At 41.3% G+C, this 13,806-nt stretch overlaps 1 protein-coding gene and 1 long non-coding RNA gene across 6 annotated transcripts in view; one reads left to right on the top strand and one right to left on the bottom strand.

Moving 5' to 3' along the window:
* Positions 1–645: 645 nt before the first annotated feature.
* On the bottom strand, positions 646–4,870 carry LOC139604929 (uncharacterized). The gene is made up of 2 exons (XR_011684172.1): positions 4,612–4,870; positions 646–1,781 (listed from the first exon to the last, which is right to left on the bottom strand). It is a non-coding gene; the product is annotated as an uncharacterized lncRNA (long non-coding RNA).
* ZNF236 (zinc finger protein 236) overlaps positions 4,071–13,806 on the top strand; it is a 78,178-nt gene continuing 68,442 nt past the window's right edge. For 4 of the 5 annotated variants that reach the window (XM_071456213.1, XM_071456206.1, XM_071456202.1 and 1 more), the window contains exon 1: positions 4,071–4,150. In XM_071456213.1, the coding sequence (XP_071312314.1) occupies positions 4,075–4,150 (76 nt within the window). In that variant the 5' untranslated portion in view covers positions 4,071–4,074. Of the gene's footprint in view, positions 4,151–4,196; positions 4,423–13,806 lie in introns of those variants that run through there. The other variant, XM_071456203.1, reaches the window with a different exon arrangement.

The following is a 13,806-nucleotide window of genomic DNA, read 5'->3' as shown; positions in this document are numbered from 1 at the left end:
GATATATAAGTTGACAAACAGAAGTAGACTGTTCAAATCAACAGCAGTGACACAGCTGGCATGGAAATTTTAGTCCAAAGATTTCAAGTACGGCAAAGCCATACGCAACTGGAAAAAAAAAATCTTCCTACAGTAAAACAGTATCTGACAACTGAAAATAGTACCCTACTTAGTAATTAGCTTTACTGAAATGGTTCACTGAATTTCATTAGTTTGCCTTAAAATTCAGCAGCACATCTAGTACTACTGGTTGGTAGTAAAACCCAGAACTCAGTTTGTTCTGTGGCCTTGTGTTAACCTTACTCTCTGTTGCTATAGTTCATCTACAAGTATGAAATAAGTATACAGTTCATTGTTGCATATTTTAAGGGATGACACTATAGCTGCTTTTCTGCCTAGAAATTAGCGATACCTGATAAAATTAATCATAGAAAAGTTAAAGGCTAGCCATCTCACACTCTGTATTACATTACAGATTCCATCTGGAAAACAGACCCATGTTTTCTTTGGATGGACAGCAGAACATAAGTAATGGTCTGCTAGGCTCTCACTTGAGAAGGCACTGGGTTATAATGCTAGGCACACCCCAAAAACAAGAGTGTCCTGTGTAGCACTTCTGGAATAATGCCAGAGACTTTAGAGAGAGACTGTAATTGGAGATTTTATTATTTACAAAATACAAAAATTTTGAAATATTTTGAAATATCAGCACTTCTGCAAATACAGACAACAGAATCACTGACAAGTAGCACAGAAGTTATAGCAATGAGTACAGTACATTTCTTCCAGGAGCTGCAAAGTGCAAGGGAAAAATATTGTGTCAATCACACAGACAAAGAAGGAAAATTACATAGAGATTAGACAGCTTGAAAATGTCTGTAAAGTTAGGCATATGATATACCACTGAATTTCCTTATTAATAAAAATGTTCATATCCTCTTCAACACATATTACATGCACTCTTCATAAACTATTTGTCTCCCAGTATCACAAGGCCCTGAAGAAAAAAAATTATGTCTATTCTGATCTTATGCTTTTATGCAGAGCTAGTTTTATACAAAATGAGAGTAATGCAGAAGTGTTAGAAGACTGATAGGCAATGACAAACATACCACATAAATTTGGAACAGATAATGAACAGACTTTTGCAGCACAAAATTAAACACAATTGTATGTACTACTGCTGAACACTGAAAGACAGGCAGAGAACAATAATGTTGAAAAGCTAAAATAGAAATGAAAATTGGCTTTTGCATTAAATGGCTTTCATTACTATCTGTACAGACAGAAGTTGCCTGCACATAAAATCTCACATTCCCGTAAAGTGTGCATCAGCTCAAAACTGAAAATAAACTCAAAATGAAGGTTCTTAATCCTAAAGCAGATGACCTCAACAAAAAATACAGACATGCTTGATAACGAAGTTGGAATAAAATCAGGAGAAATAGGTAAGATAATGAGATTGTGCAAAGTTTTTCCAGATACTGATCCGGTTCGGTATCGTTGGTTTTGATTCCTGTCCCTGGGTTCTCTCTGCAATCACGCAAAAAGCTGTCACTTCGTTTCTTGTACTTGTAGGTTGCAGCTCACGGCTAAAACGACCGGCGATCTTAGTGTTTTGGCACAGAACTATCCTACAGCCACCAGAGGCCACTGCTGTTCTTCGCTCTTTTCCTGCCTGCAGCTGGGCTGCAGCGAGGAATGAGCTCACAGAAGCCCCAGGCAATGGTCACACCAGCTTCAGTCCTCCTTTCCATTTTTATACAGCCAGTGCTGCACTTCTGCAGAGAAAATTAAATACAGTACACTTTTTATTGGCGGACAGAATGTGAAATTATCCAAATATTGCTTACCCAACCTTAGCCTTCAGGAAGAAACTAAACCTTGCATTCCAAAAACCTGAATTCATTCTTTGATATGATTAAATTGGGTTGCTTAAGGCAAGTTTTTAGATGTAATTGAATTAGGTATCTGAAAGGCTTTAACTTAAGAAAAAACCCCCAACATCCATTTGAAATGGAACAAGACAGATGAATTAACGAAGTGATAATTAACATTCAACAATGAGAAAACGACTGAATAATGCTTTGCTACAATAGTTTACAGGTATCAGTACCCAACCCACCCTGTTTTTTGAGAGTGATCTGAAGTACCTGACAAATACTACTTGCAGAAACTACAGAAAGTGACATTAAAGTAATAAATGTAACAAATGAGGACAGGATCATCCAGCCTGGTTAATGCATCATATTAAACGCGTTTTAATACAGGCTATTGAAGCACTATGTAGTTTGTAATAAAGAAACTGGACATATGCTGGCATATGGGATGGGGGGAGGAAAAAGGGACATCCTGGAAGGCAGTGAGAAGAACTTGCACGTTTTAACAGATTGGCAAATAAGCAGCAGCAAGCCAGTTCAGTGGCAATGGGCTTTGGATCCATTTTTGGCTGTAAGACTCGAGTTGCCAAAAAAAATGTTAAAAAAGGTACTTTGACCACTGCAGGCAGTATTCTCATACAAGTTCCCTCTGTACAGAAATATACTCATTTTAAAAAAGGTATTTAAAAATCAAAAGTTGTAGGAAACCCCCATAACTCACAAGCTTTAGAGTCTTAAACAGGTCCAACTAAAGAGATAATGAAAGAAAAAGAATCAAGTAATTCATCAAAAGTATTTTGTATTAAGATTTATTTAGCAAGAAAGAGGTGTGATAAACACCTAATTTTAGAAGCTCAACACTTGTGTATTAAACAATGACATACAGCAGTGTCTTTGGAAGCAATGAAATCTATGACATGCAGAACATGCTGTCAAGAAAAGCATATGCAACTTTATTTGTATCTTTCCAGAGAGTGCAGTTCTATTGCACACAAGTTACAGGGGACAGAATCAAACTATGGCCTCTGATACCAGGAAATCACTATTAAATGACCCAGTTATCTTTTATGACAACTCACATCTAGATCTGGAGAGGGACTTCTGACAAGGCTCACTCACGAGGAGTGACAGGACAAGAGGGAATGGCTTTAAACTGAAGGAGGGTACATCACATACTGAAAAGGAATTATTTACTGTGAGGGTAGTGAGACACTGGCACAAGCTGCCCAGAGAAGCTGTAGATGCTCTATTCCTGCAAGTGTTCAAGGCCAGATTGGCCAGGGCTTGAACAACCTGGTCTAGTCAAAAGTGTCACCGCTCATGCGCAGGGACATTGGAACAAGATGATCTTTATAGGGTCCCTTCCAACCCAAACCACCCTGTGATTCTAAGATCTCCTTGGGCAGCAATTTGGTTCAGGTAGCAAAGCTTGGCCAGGGCACAGCCAGGCCAAACAATTTCAGCAAGTTCAGCAGCAAACCCTGCCTGCCCTGGCAGCTGTGCGGGCTGGAGGCTGCCACCTTCCTGGGCACCAGGTGAGTCCCATGTACTCATGTTTTGTACCCCTCAGCCTAAAACCAGAATTCATGGAGGGTGTGCAAGGGTAAGGAAGGGAACCATCGCCCGCAGGGAACAGAAACACAGAATACCCACAGCTGGAAGGACCCATAAGGATCATGGAGCCCAACTCCTAGCCCTGCGCAGGACAGCCCCAAGACCACGCCATGAGCCTGAGAGCATTGCCCGAACACTCCTTTAACTGTCAGGCTGGTGCTGTGACCACTTCCCTGGGGAGCCTGTTCCAGTGCCCAAACACCCTCTGGGCGAAGAACCATTTCCTAGCACCTCATATCCAACCTAAATTTGCCCTGACACAACTTTAGGCCATTAACCACGAGGCTCTGGCCCAGTCCTGCTGACTTTCAGGCTCTCACCCTCACGGAATCACAGAACTGTTAAAGAGTTGGAAGACACCTGTAGTCCAACCCCTTTGCCAAGGCAGGGTCAGCTACAGCAGGGGACACAGGTACGCGGCCAGGTAGGAGCCACAGGCAGGCCGATCCACCGTGCCAAACCCCGCTCGGCACGTTCCCCTTCCCGTTCCCGGGCCTGCCCCACAAGGGCGCCCTGCGGGCCCCGCCCGCCGCCGCACCCGGATGTACCGACCTCCCCCCAGCCCGGCAAAGGCCGGCGCATGCGCACCGGGGGCCGCCGCCGCCCCTCACCCGCCGTGCGCCCCCCGCCCGCCCGGCCGCCCGCCCGGCCCTGCCGTGAGTTCGCCGCTGCCCCGCTCGCCCCCTGCCCGCCTCCCCTGGGAGGGAGCGCCGGCGCCCGCCCCCCGCAGCCCGTGTGTAGGGCCGGGCCCGCCCGCTCGTCCCCGCCCCTCCGTCCCCCCTCCGCCCGTTGCCAAGAGTGTGTGTGTGTGGTGTGTCCGTGTGTGCGTGCGCCGGGGGGGGCGGGAGGGACGGGTTGGGGGCGGCCATGCCGAGGGGGCGGCCCCCCGAGCCCGGCGGGGAGAGTGGCGAGGCCGGCGCCGAGGCAGGTAACGAGCGCGGCCGGGCTGGCGCGATCCGCGCCCGGGGGTGGGAGGCGAGAAGCCTCCGCGGGCTCCGCATATAGTCCCCGGATATGGGGGAGGAAGGCCGGGTCTATTGTGCGAGGGTACAGGCGAGAGGGCGGAGGGGAGGAGAGGAGAGCGGAGGGAGCCGGGACCGGCCCTGCGCAATGATACCGGGCGGGCCGCGGCGGAGCGGGCCCGGGCGGCCTCCCCCCAGCCTCCCGCCGGGGCAGCGCGGTCGTGGCTGTGGTGGCCGGCCGAGCAGGGTTCCTCGGGCCTGGTTCCCCTCCTCCGCCTCCTCTTCCTCGTCCTGCTGCCGCGGTGCGGGACCCGGAGCCGGAGGAAGAGCTCGGGCCAGCTTGCGGCGGGCCAGGACGGGAAGGCTCCGGCTCCTTCCGCTGCTCCTCTCCTTCTCCTTCTTCTCCCGGCCAAATTAACGAGACCTTCGAATAAAGCATGATAAAAATTAGGAAACGATGTTCAACTCGCCCATCTTTCTGATTTGCAAGGACGACGTTATTTTTAAGTTTCTTGTTGTTTCCCTTTAGAAACACCTTTGCAGTCGTTTTCTACGTGAATATATGTGTAAAAACCCCAAACCAAGCTGGTTTTCTCTCCCAACATGTATTAGTCTCACGCTTAAGTTTTAACATTTTTGATTGTATTTTATTGCCGTTGATGTCTGGGAGCACGTTCAGGGCAGGATTGGTTTGATGGGCTGGGGAGGTTGGTTTTTTTTGACAGTAGTGGGTAGCTGGTGAGTTTTACGGCTCTTTTGTGTAGTTCGCTCCTGCTGATGTTATTGTGGTTCTGTGAGCAATATCGAAATAAGATCCACAAACAAAAAATGCTGTGATTCAGGTAGGCCTGAAACCCTCCTAAGTGACTTCTCCTTCAGCACTAGCCTGTAGCAGTAGGTGTTTAATTGAAATACGTTTTTTTTTCACAAATAGAATGGAAAGAGATTTGATAAAGCATTTTAATACCATGCCTATTTCAGTAACAAAAAGTCAGCCAATTAATATTTTCAGTATGTATTTAGAATATTTTGTTTTCCTAATGTTTTCAGATGAGTTCTCCCTCTGCAGTGGGAATGTGTAGGTGAGCGTTCTGTGGAAGACTTTTCTGTAGAGTTGAAACGTGCTGACAGGCAAAGAAAAAGCTGTACTGTTACGTCAGAGTTGGGAAGTTTGGCAAGATTTTTTCTACAGTATGGAAAGCCAGATGGGCCACAGGTTCCTACCAGAAGTGGTGGGGGATATTTTTTTTTTTTGTTAGTTCTGTTGTGGCTATTGGTCTCAGCTTTTGATCACTAAGTAATAAGGATATAAAGAAAGTCCCAAAGAAGTTTTGGTGTTACTAGCTTTGGAGGTTGAGGTGGTTTTGTTTGTTTGTTTTATTATTTAAACTAAAAATCTACTCAAAGATCTACTTAGTTCTCTGGTAGTTTTGAAAGGGTATGCATGTGTCATACATGTGTGAACTCCTATAGTAATGGCATGATGTACAAATGAGAAAAGGATGAGAACTGAGAATTGAGACAAGCTGTCCAGGCAGCTACAGCCTAGTAGCTGTATTCATTTTGCTTGTAGTTGGACCTTGATCTTAGACTGTTTCTATGGTAAGATGTGCAAATGGCTGACAGGACTTAATGTGAGTTTCATCACATTCTCTGTTTTTCACATTTTCATTTATTTTAAAAGAAGTTTGCCAATTTATTAATTATATTTTTTTCATAGAGGTGGTTTGAATGCAGTTGAGAATTACAGGGTCTGGGGCTGTCACAGGGATTGAGAGACATTTGCAAGGACTGGCCTAAATAGGCAAGTTTTGTGGATTCTGATGGGTTTGGTCCTTGAGATTTCAGCAGTTTGGGAAAGCAGTGAAGTCAGTGTTGGCAAGCAGCACATTTTTTCTGCACTTCTCTGTAATAAAAAAAGGTCATGAATGAGGAAGCTCTGGCTGAACAGGACAGCTTGAATCTGGGAAATTTATGTTCTCAGGACATTTGGCTATTTGTCCTGTTCAGATACAGGCTTTGAAAACTGGTTGTGCATTTCATGGGTTTCACTTTTACCAGAAGGAATTTTATTTAGAAAATAGGTGTTTACAAAAGTAAGTTTCATATCTTTTACTTAGGAGATTGCATTGGTTTAGATTTTTTGAAGTGTGGCCCTTGGAATTCCTACAGCCATGCTATGCTGTTGTCTTTCATGGAAATGTTGCTCTCTGTAGTTGTACAGTCTGTATGTTTATGGTAATTCTGCTTTGGGAGAAAATAAAGTGAATCAATAATGTTTTATGTAGCTTCCTTAGACAAACTACCATGCATGTCAAAGACTAGAACAAGTTCTTTGTTCTAGGAAAATTAAATATGTTGGATAAGAAAAATGAACTCTAGGCAGCAGTAGTCAAAATAGTATCTTGACCTCAATAGCTGATACTTTAAAGGATCCTTTTCCTTTTTTGGTATTGTATTGTTTTCCCAAAACCATCTTGCAATTTTTTTTTTTTTTTAAACTCAGTTAAACAGCTCAAATTAATCTCTCTGGTGAAAACTGAAACATTCTAGGTTCTGTCTGAGCATAAGAAAACACTTCTTTACTGTGAGGGTGACTGAGCACAGGCAGTGGTTACACAAGGGAGTTGTGAGGTCTCCTCCCAAAGAGAGGCCCTTTCTGGTTTTACCTGTGATGTTTGTCACTGACTAGCGGCAACATGAAATGAGCAGTTTTGACTTTTGCTATCTGATCATTTTCAAATAGCAGGAAAAGAATGCTTTGAACAGCAAAGTGAAATATTTCAGGGTGTACTGAAGAAGTTTTTAAGCCTAGAGTGTATGTCCTTTATTAAACCCAAGGGCTAGTTTGAAACAAGTCTGAACTGAGTTCCTTTATGAGTGCAGTTAAAACTTGAGTGTTTCATGTCTTCAGAGGGCCTGAATTGTAACAGAACTCACACATGAAGAGTGATAAATATTAAATAGACAAAGCTAGGAAACACAGAGATGACATAATTTTAAGTCGGCCTCTGCAGAACTGGCTGTACTTTGTTTGCTGCTGTCAGTCTTCTAGCAGCATTTTGGGTGCGAGTACATTGAATTAGGGGAAAAGCAATTTAGAGGCTTTGCATCCCAATTTTATATTACTGAAAAAAAATGAAATTTGAGCACATCAGTTAAATCTTACCAAATTTTTGTTATGTAGATTATTTTAGTAGTTTTGCATTAGGGTTTTATGTGGTGACCTCTGACTGACAAGAGAAGAATAGGCGAGTGATGTCATGCAGGCAAGAATAATGACGAGGTTATGGTACAGCTTGTGTGGTGTGCTCTAAATCTCTTAAATATAGTAGGTATAGGTACTTTCTTTGGAAAACGTGCAGAAGGAACAACTGCTCAAGCTTTTGCCTTAGGAAAACATTCATATTTAGGCTTTAATGGTGATACTCTGGTATCTCGCTGTTCTGCAGTAAAAAAATCCCCATTTATGTACAAAGGGGCATGTTGGGTGATAAAGATGGTAAACTTGGATTACACTGGCATGCTTTAATTCGGCACTAGTTCCTCACTATACTTGAAATAATTTCCATGTCTTTTCCCAAGTAATCTATGCAGTTGAATAACTTGTGTTCTGTCTGTGTGATAGCTTCAGTTCTTGTTCTGTCCCTTGTCCATAGATTTCCACCAGTTGCAGAAATTTTATTTCCTATTGCATCTATGCTGATACATTCATACCTCATTTATTCCCATGCAGTAAATGCTTCCAAATATAATTAAAATTTCTATTTGAGATCTCTCATGTCCCTCTTTTGATTTTTATTGCTGCAGTTGGATTATGTTCATTCTCCGGAATAGGGAAGACCATGTAGTAAATCATTTAGTTTATTCAGAAGTTTCTGTTAGCAGTGTAGTGGCTGGGCACAGGTAAAGGTCATGACTTCACACATGAGAAATCCAAATCATGTGGAAACAAACAGCTGAAAAATGGTAGCTTGGTACATTCATATGCAGCTGTCAAAAAAAGTGTAACTCCTGTTTTGGAGCATTTAGCAATAAATATAGCAAGATTTACCTAAATGTCAAACAAAGCTATCAAAGTTGCTGAAGGAAATGCCAGATTTCAGTTGTCTGTGTAGGTTAGGATGATGTGGATGGTGTATCTGTGTGGTGGGTTGGCCTTGGCCAGCAATTTAGCACCCTCCAACCACTCGCTCACTTTCTCCTGCAGTAGGGTGAGAGAAAGAATGGGAATAGCAAGAGCAAGAAAAAGCTTGTAGATTAAGATAAAGGCTGTTGAGGAAATAAAGGGGGAAAGTTTAAAAAAAAAGGTAACACCCCCCCACCCCACCCCCAAAACCAGCCAAATTGCCAAGCAACAAAAAAGCCCAACCAAGTGGTGCAAAGGTAAATGTTTGCCATCGCTCTCAGAGGTGCAGTCTGGTGCTCAGTCTCTGAGCCAAGAGCACTACCTTGGAAGAACTACCCCCAGTTTTATATGGCTGAGCATGATGGTTTAAGGCTTGGAATATCCCTTTGTGTTAGCTCCAGCCTTTCTCCCACCCTCAGCCTACCCACTGTGGGGGCAAAGTGAGAAACAGAGAAGGCCTTCATGCTGTGCAGCACTGTTCAGCAATAGCTTAAGCTGTGATGTTAGCAGCATTGTTTTAGTCACAAATTTGAAGCACAGCACCATATGGGCTGATAGGAAGGAAGTTAACTCTATCCCAGCCAGACGAAGTGCAACCTACTTAGTATCTCACTGGCTGTGATGGAACTGTGAATTTTGTGTCCTCAGAGTTAATTCAGGCTTCTCTGCGGCAGAGGTGCAGCAGTGTGGCTCTGCTGTCTGGACTCTGCTCCTGAAAGGAGTGCATCTACTTTGTGTTAGCACATGCTAAGTGGCTCGCCCCTGCATGTCCATCCCAGTAGTGTGTTCCAGATTAAGTGTTGACCAAAGCATAATAAAAATACCTTGTTATATGAGTAAATCTTGATTGATTTATGGATTTTTTTGAGAGTTGAGTCCTCCTGCTCTTCCCATTAGGAGTCAGAAGGAATGCCTGCTGTTTTTGTTTAGAGTGCTGAGCTAGATTTAAACTAACCTGTTGCTTTTATGATTGCAGAACTAAGCAAAATGTTTTAATGATTCATTATCATTTGTGTTCTATGAGTTCAAATGTAGTATGAGGAAATGTCAGTATTGCCATCCCTGTTTTGTTCCCTTGTCCTACCACTTTCTTTTCCACTCATAAATTAGTAAATAGGTTTTGATAGGGTCAGACCCTTTTGTCCCTAGGCTTGCTAGCTGCCATTTAACATAAGTGACAAGTTTTCACCCATGAATTTTACAAGCTTGAGTGTTTATTTGCAATGTCCTTTCAGTTGGATTGGAGGAGGTTATTAGAGATCTAATAAGGCTGTGCTGCATTCACAGCTGAATGAGTCCATCTGCGCCTTGCAGAGAGGGCTGTGGGCTGCCATGAGGCACAGTGCTGCTTACATAAGGAGGGAATGTCTGGGAGTGCTCTAATTCTGTCTTCCTCCTTCCACATTGAGTTGTCATCAGTGGCTTCTAGCAGAGAGCACCTGCTTGCTGACTCAACTCCTGAGGTCAATGGTTGGTGAAGGCTGTATCACAGCTGAATTCACCCAGAGTGATTATGGCTGCTCTGTGAGGGACAATAAATTCAGGAAAGACATTACAGGTTATAACATTAGGAGTATTCAAGTAAGACTCTGTTTAAACTGAAAGTTTTTTATCATTGATAGGTGCTTTGCAAATCAGATTCTTCTATTTTTGGGCACTTTTGACAAACTAAGAATACAGACAAAAATATGTTTGACAGTGCATGTTGACAAAGATGTGTTTGATGGCGCATAATGAGCTAAGTGCTCCCTGTTTATGTTAATTGTATTGATACTTGACTGTCTCTCCCAAGCTGTGAAGGAATAAGGTTGATTTATGCTGCAGCTAGACTAACACGCAAATTGAAAAAAAAAGTAGAAAGTGACAGTAGCTTCTGCACTGTTTCTATGCAGCTAATACTGATAAATGCAAATGTTTGAAACTATCCTTCTGTTCAGCAAGGTTTATCATTCGTTGTAGTGTGTAGACCTGAAAGAATCACTTATTTTTCAGGAGGTTTGTTACTTGAATAGTTACTTTATGTTTTCTCTCTCTGTGTTTGTTTATGGATATTAGTAAGAAGCTGCTCTCTAATAAGAGCATGCCAATTTTTTGTGTGATTGTGTTGGTGTTACTTAATTAGTGACTGTCTTCTTGAACTAAAACCTCAGACTTTTAATTCTGTGGTTTTGGCTTGAATGGCATTCTGAATTGCATTAATTAATTTAAAAAGCAGACTTGTGTTCTCATCTGCCCGAGTATACCTGACAATAAAAAGATTGCTTAATTTGTGTTTCTAACACTTATATTTACATATATTACAATATGAGAACATAAGCATCATATTGGCTATTAATGAGATTCTTGCTAATATGATAAATGATAAATGTGTCCATCAAATGTTGTGTCAGTTATGTCAGTATTTTGATTTTTTTCACTTGGGTACCCAGGGAATGTTTGGAATTGTTGCATTTTTCTTAATTGACAGATTTCTCAGTGGATTTTAAAATTACATGGTTCATGCCCCACTGCTGGCTTCTTGAACTTGCTTTTGTTCTGCATGTTTTTTGGTATTCAAAAGTATTGGTCTTTAAGATAGGTTCAGTATTTTGCAGCATTTGGCTTGTTTGATGATCCAAGCTGATGCACCATAAGCATTTTTTCCCTCTGATATAGGGAAAGAATATTTTATTGCTGATTTATCTGAAATACAGTAGTGTAGGTTATTACTTTGACTTGTTATGAAAGAGGTATCAGTGTAAATAAAGTTTTCATTGGGATACTGATTCTTCTAACAAACAAATTGTGTCAAACTGTTATTTCATTTTGAAATATTTTTTTTAATAACATGGAAATGAAACAGTCCTGAGTCTTATTTCATGAGGCTGTGACACCTGCCTGAAAAGTCAAAATATGGCTCACTTGCTTGTTACTTCTTTAATTGACAGTGTCTTTCCTGTTTTTACTGTCCTCCTAATTCTAAACACAGTGTAACCATTTAGGCCTTTCTGTTACCCAGTTGTTGGATTTCAGGAGGGATATTTTTCTGAATACTCTCCTTGTTAGTAGAAGAGTAATCTATAAAGGCACTTCCTACATCTTTAAAAAAAAGGAGCTGTGCAATTCTCTGAAATATCCAGTATTTAGTGGGTGATAGAGGATAGGACTGTTTTAGTGACAATACAAGGAAAAAAGACATTGTAGTCTCATTTCTCCCATAGGCTACTTCAGACGTAGTGGTAATGAATAACGAGTTTGTGTTTTAATTTAAACCTGTATTAGGTAGCAGTCCTGCCCTTTGAGAAAAAGTGAAGCAATTGAACTTTCGGAACACTGTAATGTCTAAACTGGACTGTTTTAGTGGACATACTGGCTGTAACTACCTAGAACAGACTTCAGCCTGATCTCCTGGTAGCTGAGCCTTTGAAGACTTCTGGAGTCTAACCTAAGTTGATCTGCTGTGCCTTGTCCTTGAGGATTTCTGCACTGAGAGCCTTCTGCCAAGAGAAGCTGGACTTTGCAGTCCAGTTGGTGATTCTAGAGTCCAGTCCTGATTCCCCAGTGCCTATCCTTTGCTTTTTAGCAGTATGAAAGAGAGGAACAAAAAACCCTGCAAGATTTGACTTTGGAAAGAGTTACAAAAATTTTCATTGAAAGAGTAATGCTTAAAATGTTACAACTGTAAACAGTCCATTTGCTGTATGGGTGCCTTCTGTTTCTTCTTCCGTGGGATCTGAGTGCCTCTGGGAAGGTGGAACAGCCTGGGGGCAGCTCAGGGTTTATGATCATCCATGAACTAGTCTTGAGAACTTCATGATGCTTTGGCGTGGGATGTGATATGTTCAACTCCTCATTTTTCTAAGTTCAGGCTGCTTTTCTGTTATTTTCTATGAAATATTTTAAAATTATTCATTTCTTGCCTCTTCCTGTTTATTTTAGCGGTGGTCATTCCTGTCTTTTTACAGAAAAGCTGAATTACTTTCAAGTATTGCATCAGGTGGTCTGATTTTGTAGAATTATAGTAATCAAATTCTGCTGAAATATTACAAGATACTTAATTTTTTGTTTTATAGTTAAACTCCTTTTTAAATTGCAGAAGAAAATTCACAGCCTGTAGATTTATCAGTATTGGTCAATACAGATATGATACACATTTTAATAAAAATGGTACTACATAGGTATATTATTGACCCAAGACCAATACCACTTGGCAGTATTATTCAGAATCTAGTGAGCATGTTGGGATTTTGCTTCAAAGTGTAGAGAAATTAGCACCTTTGATGATGTCACTGCTACATTTTTGCTACTTCAATTGCTTCCACATTGTTTTTGTAAATTGCCCAGTGCCTTTGATCTCAAGAGTGAATGTTTAAAGATAATAATCTCTTTGGTTCAAGGGGAAGGTTTGAAGGCCTTTGGAAAGTCATGGATTGGATGGATCACTTTTCAGTTGTCAATTTAAAGTGAGAGGTCAGGCCTACGTGGGGTTGAACAATTACTCCTTTTTCCAGAGGAAAGGAAAGCCTTGTGCATTATGTTTTCACATAGACCAAGTATAGGAGTAGGTTTTTCTTTCACTTCTCTTGTGATGCCATTATTTACAGAAACTGATTTTGTGTCCTTTTTTCTAATCAGGCATATTTATCACAAGATTGCTTGAAAGTTTGTGTCTTGTAATTAAAGCTGTGGTTTTCAGCTTTTGAAGAAATATGGCCATTTCAGGGTTGTTATTGATAGTGTCTGCATACTATGAATTTATAGTCTATTAAAAGGTGCAGTAAGTGTAAGTTTAAACATGATAAAGATAAGTGATGTTTGCATCATTTTCTTACAGAGAAATATTTGATAACTAAACTTTGCAAAGCAAAATTTAATTGGGTCACTTAGTCCAGGAATGGGAAGTGCAAGTCCCTAGGGCATTGTTTTTTGTTGTGATTTCTTGTCCAGATAAATTGTGCTGAAATCTTTCCTCAACTACAAGCTTTTAAAGTTTGTTTATGAGATTTTTTGGCAGGAAAAAAAAATGATCAGGACATAAGGTATTGATATTTTCTTTCCCCTTGTAAATGTTGTGGTGAATGAGAGAGGACTTTGAAGTGGGTGCAGTAGAGTGGAAATACTATATGAACTATATAATCTCCAATTTCCTCTGAGGAAATGTAAACAGGATGCTGTAAACTTCTGCTTGTGTTGTTGTTGCTTCCTATGCCTAGTTCTTACATACATGAAGAAAAGTACTGAC

The sequence above is a fragment of the Agelaius tricolor genome, unplaced genomic scaffold, assembly GCF_023055355.1.
Source record: "Agelaius tricolor isolate 1412-34295 unplaced genomic scaffold, bAgeTri1.0.p SCAF_2, whole genome shotgun sequence".
In the NCBI taxonomy this organism is placed as follows: domain Eukaryota; kingdom Metazoa; phylum Chordata; class Aves; order Passeriformes; family Icteridae; genus Agelaius; species Agelaius tricolor.
The sequence above is the reverse complement of the archived record's forward strand: the minus strand, read 5'-3'. Positions and strand labels throughout refer to the sequence as shown.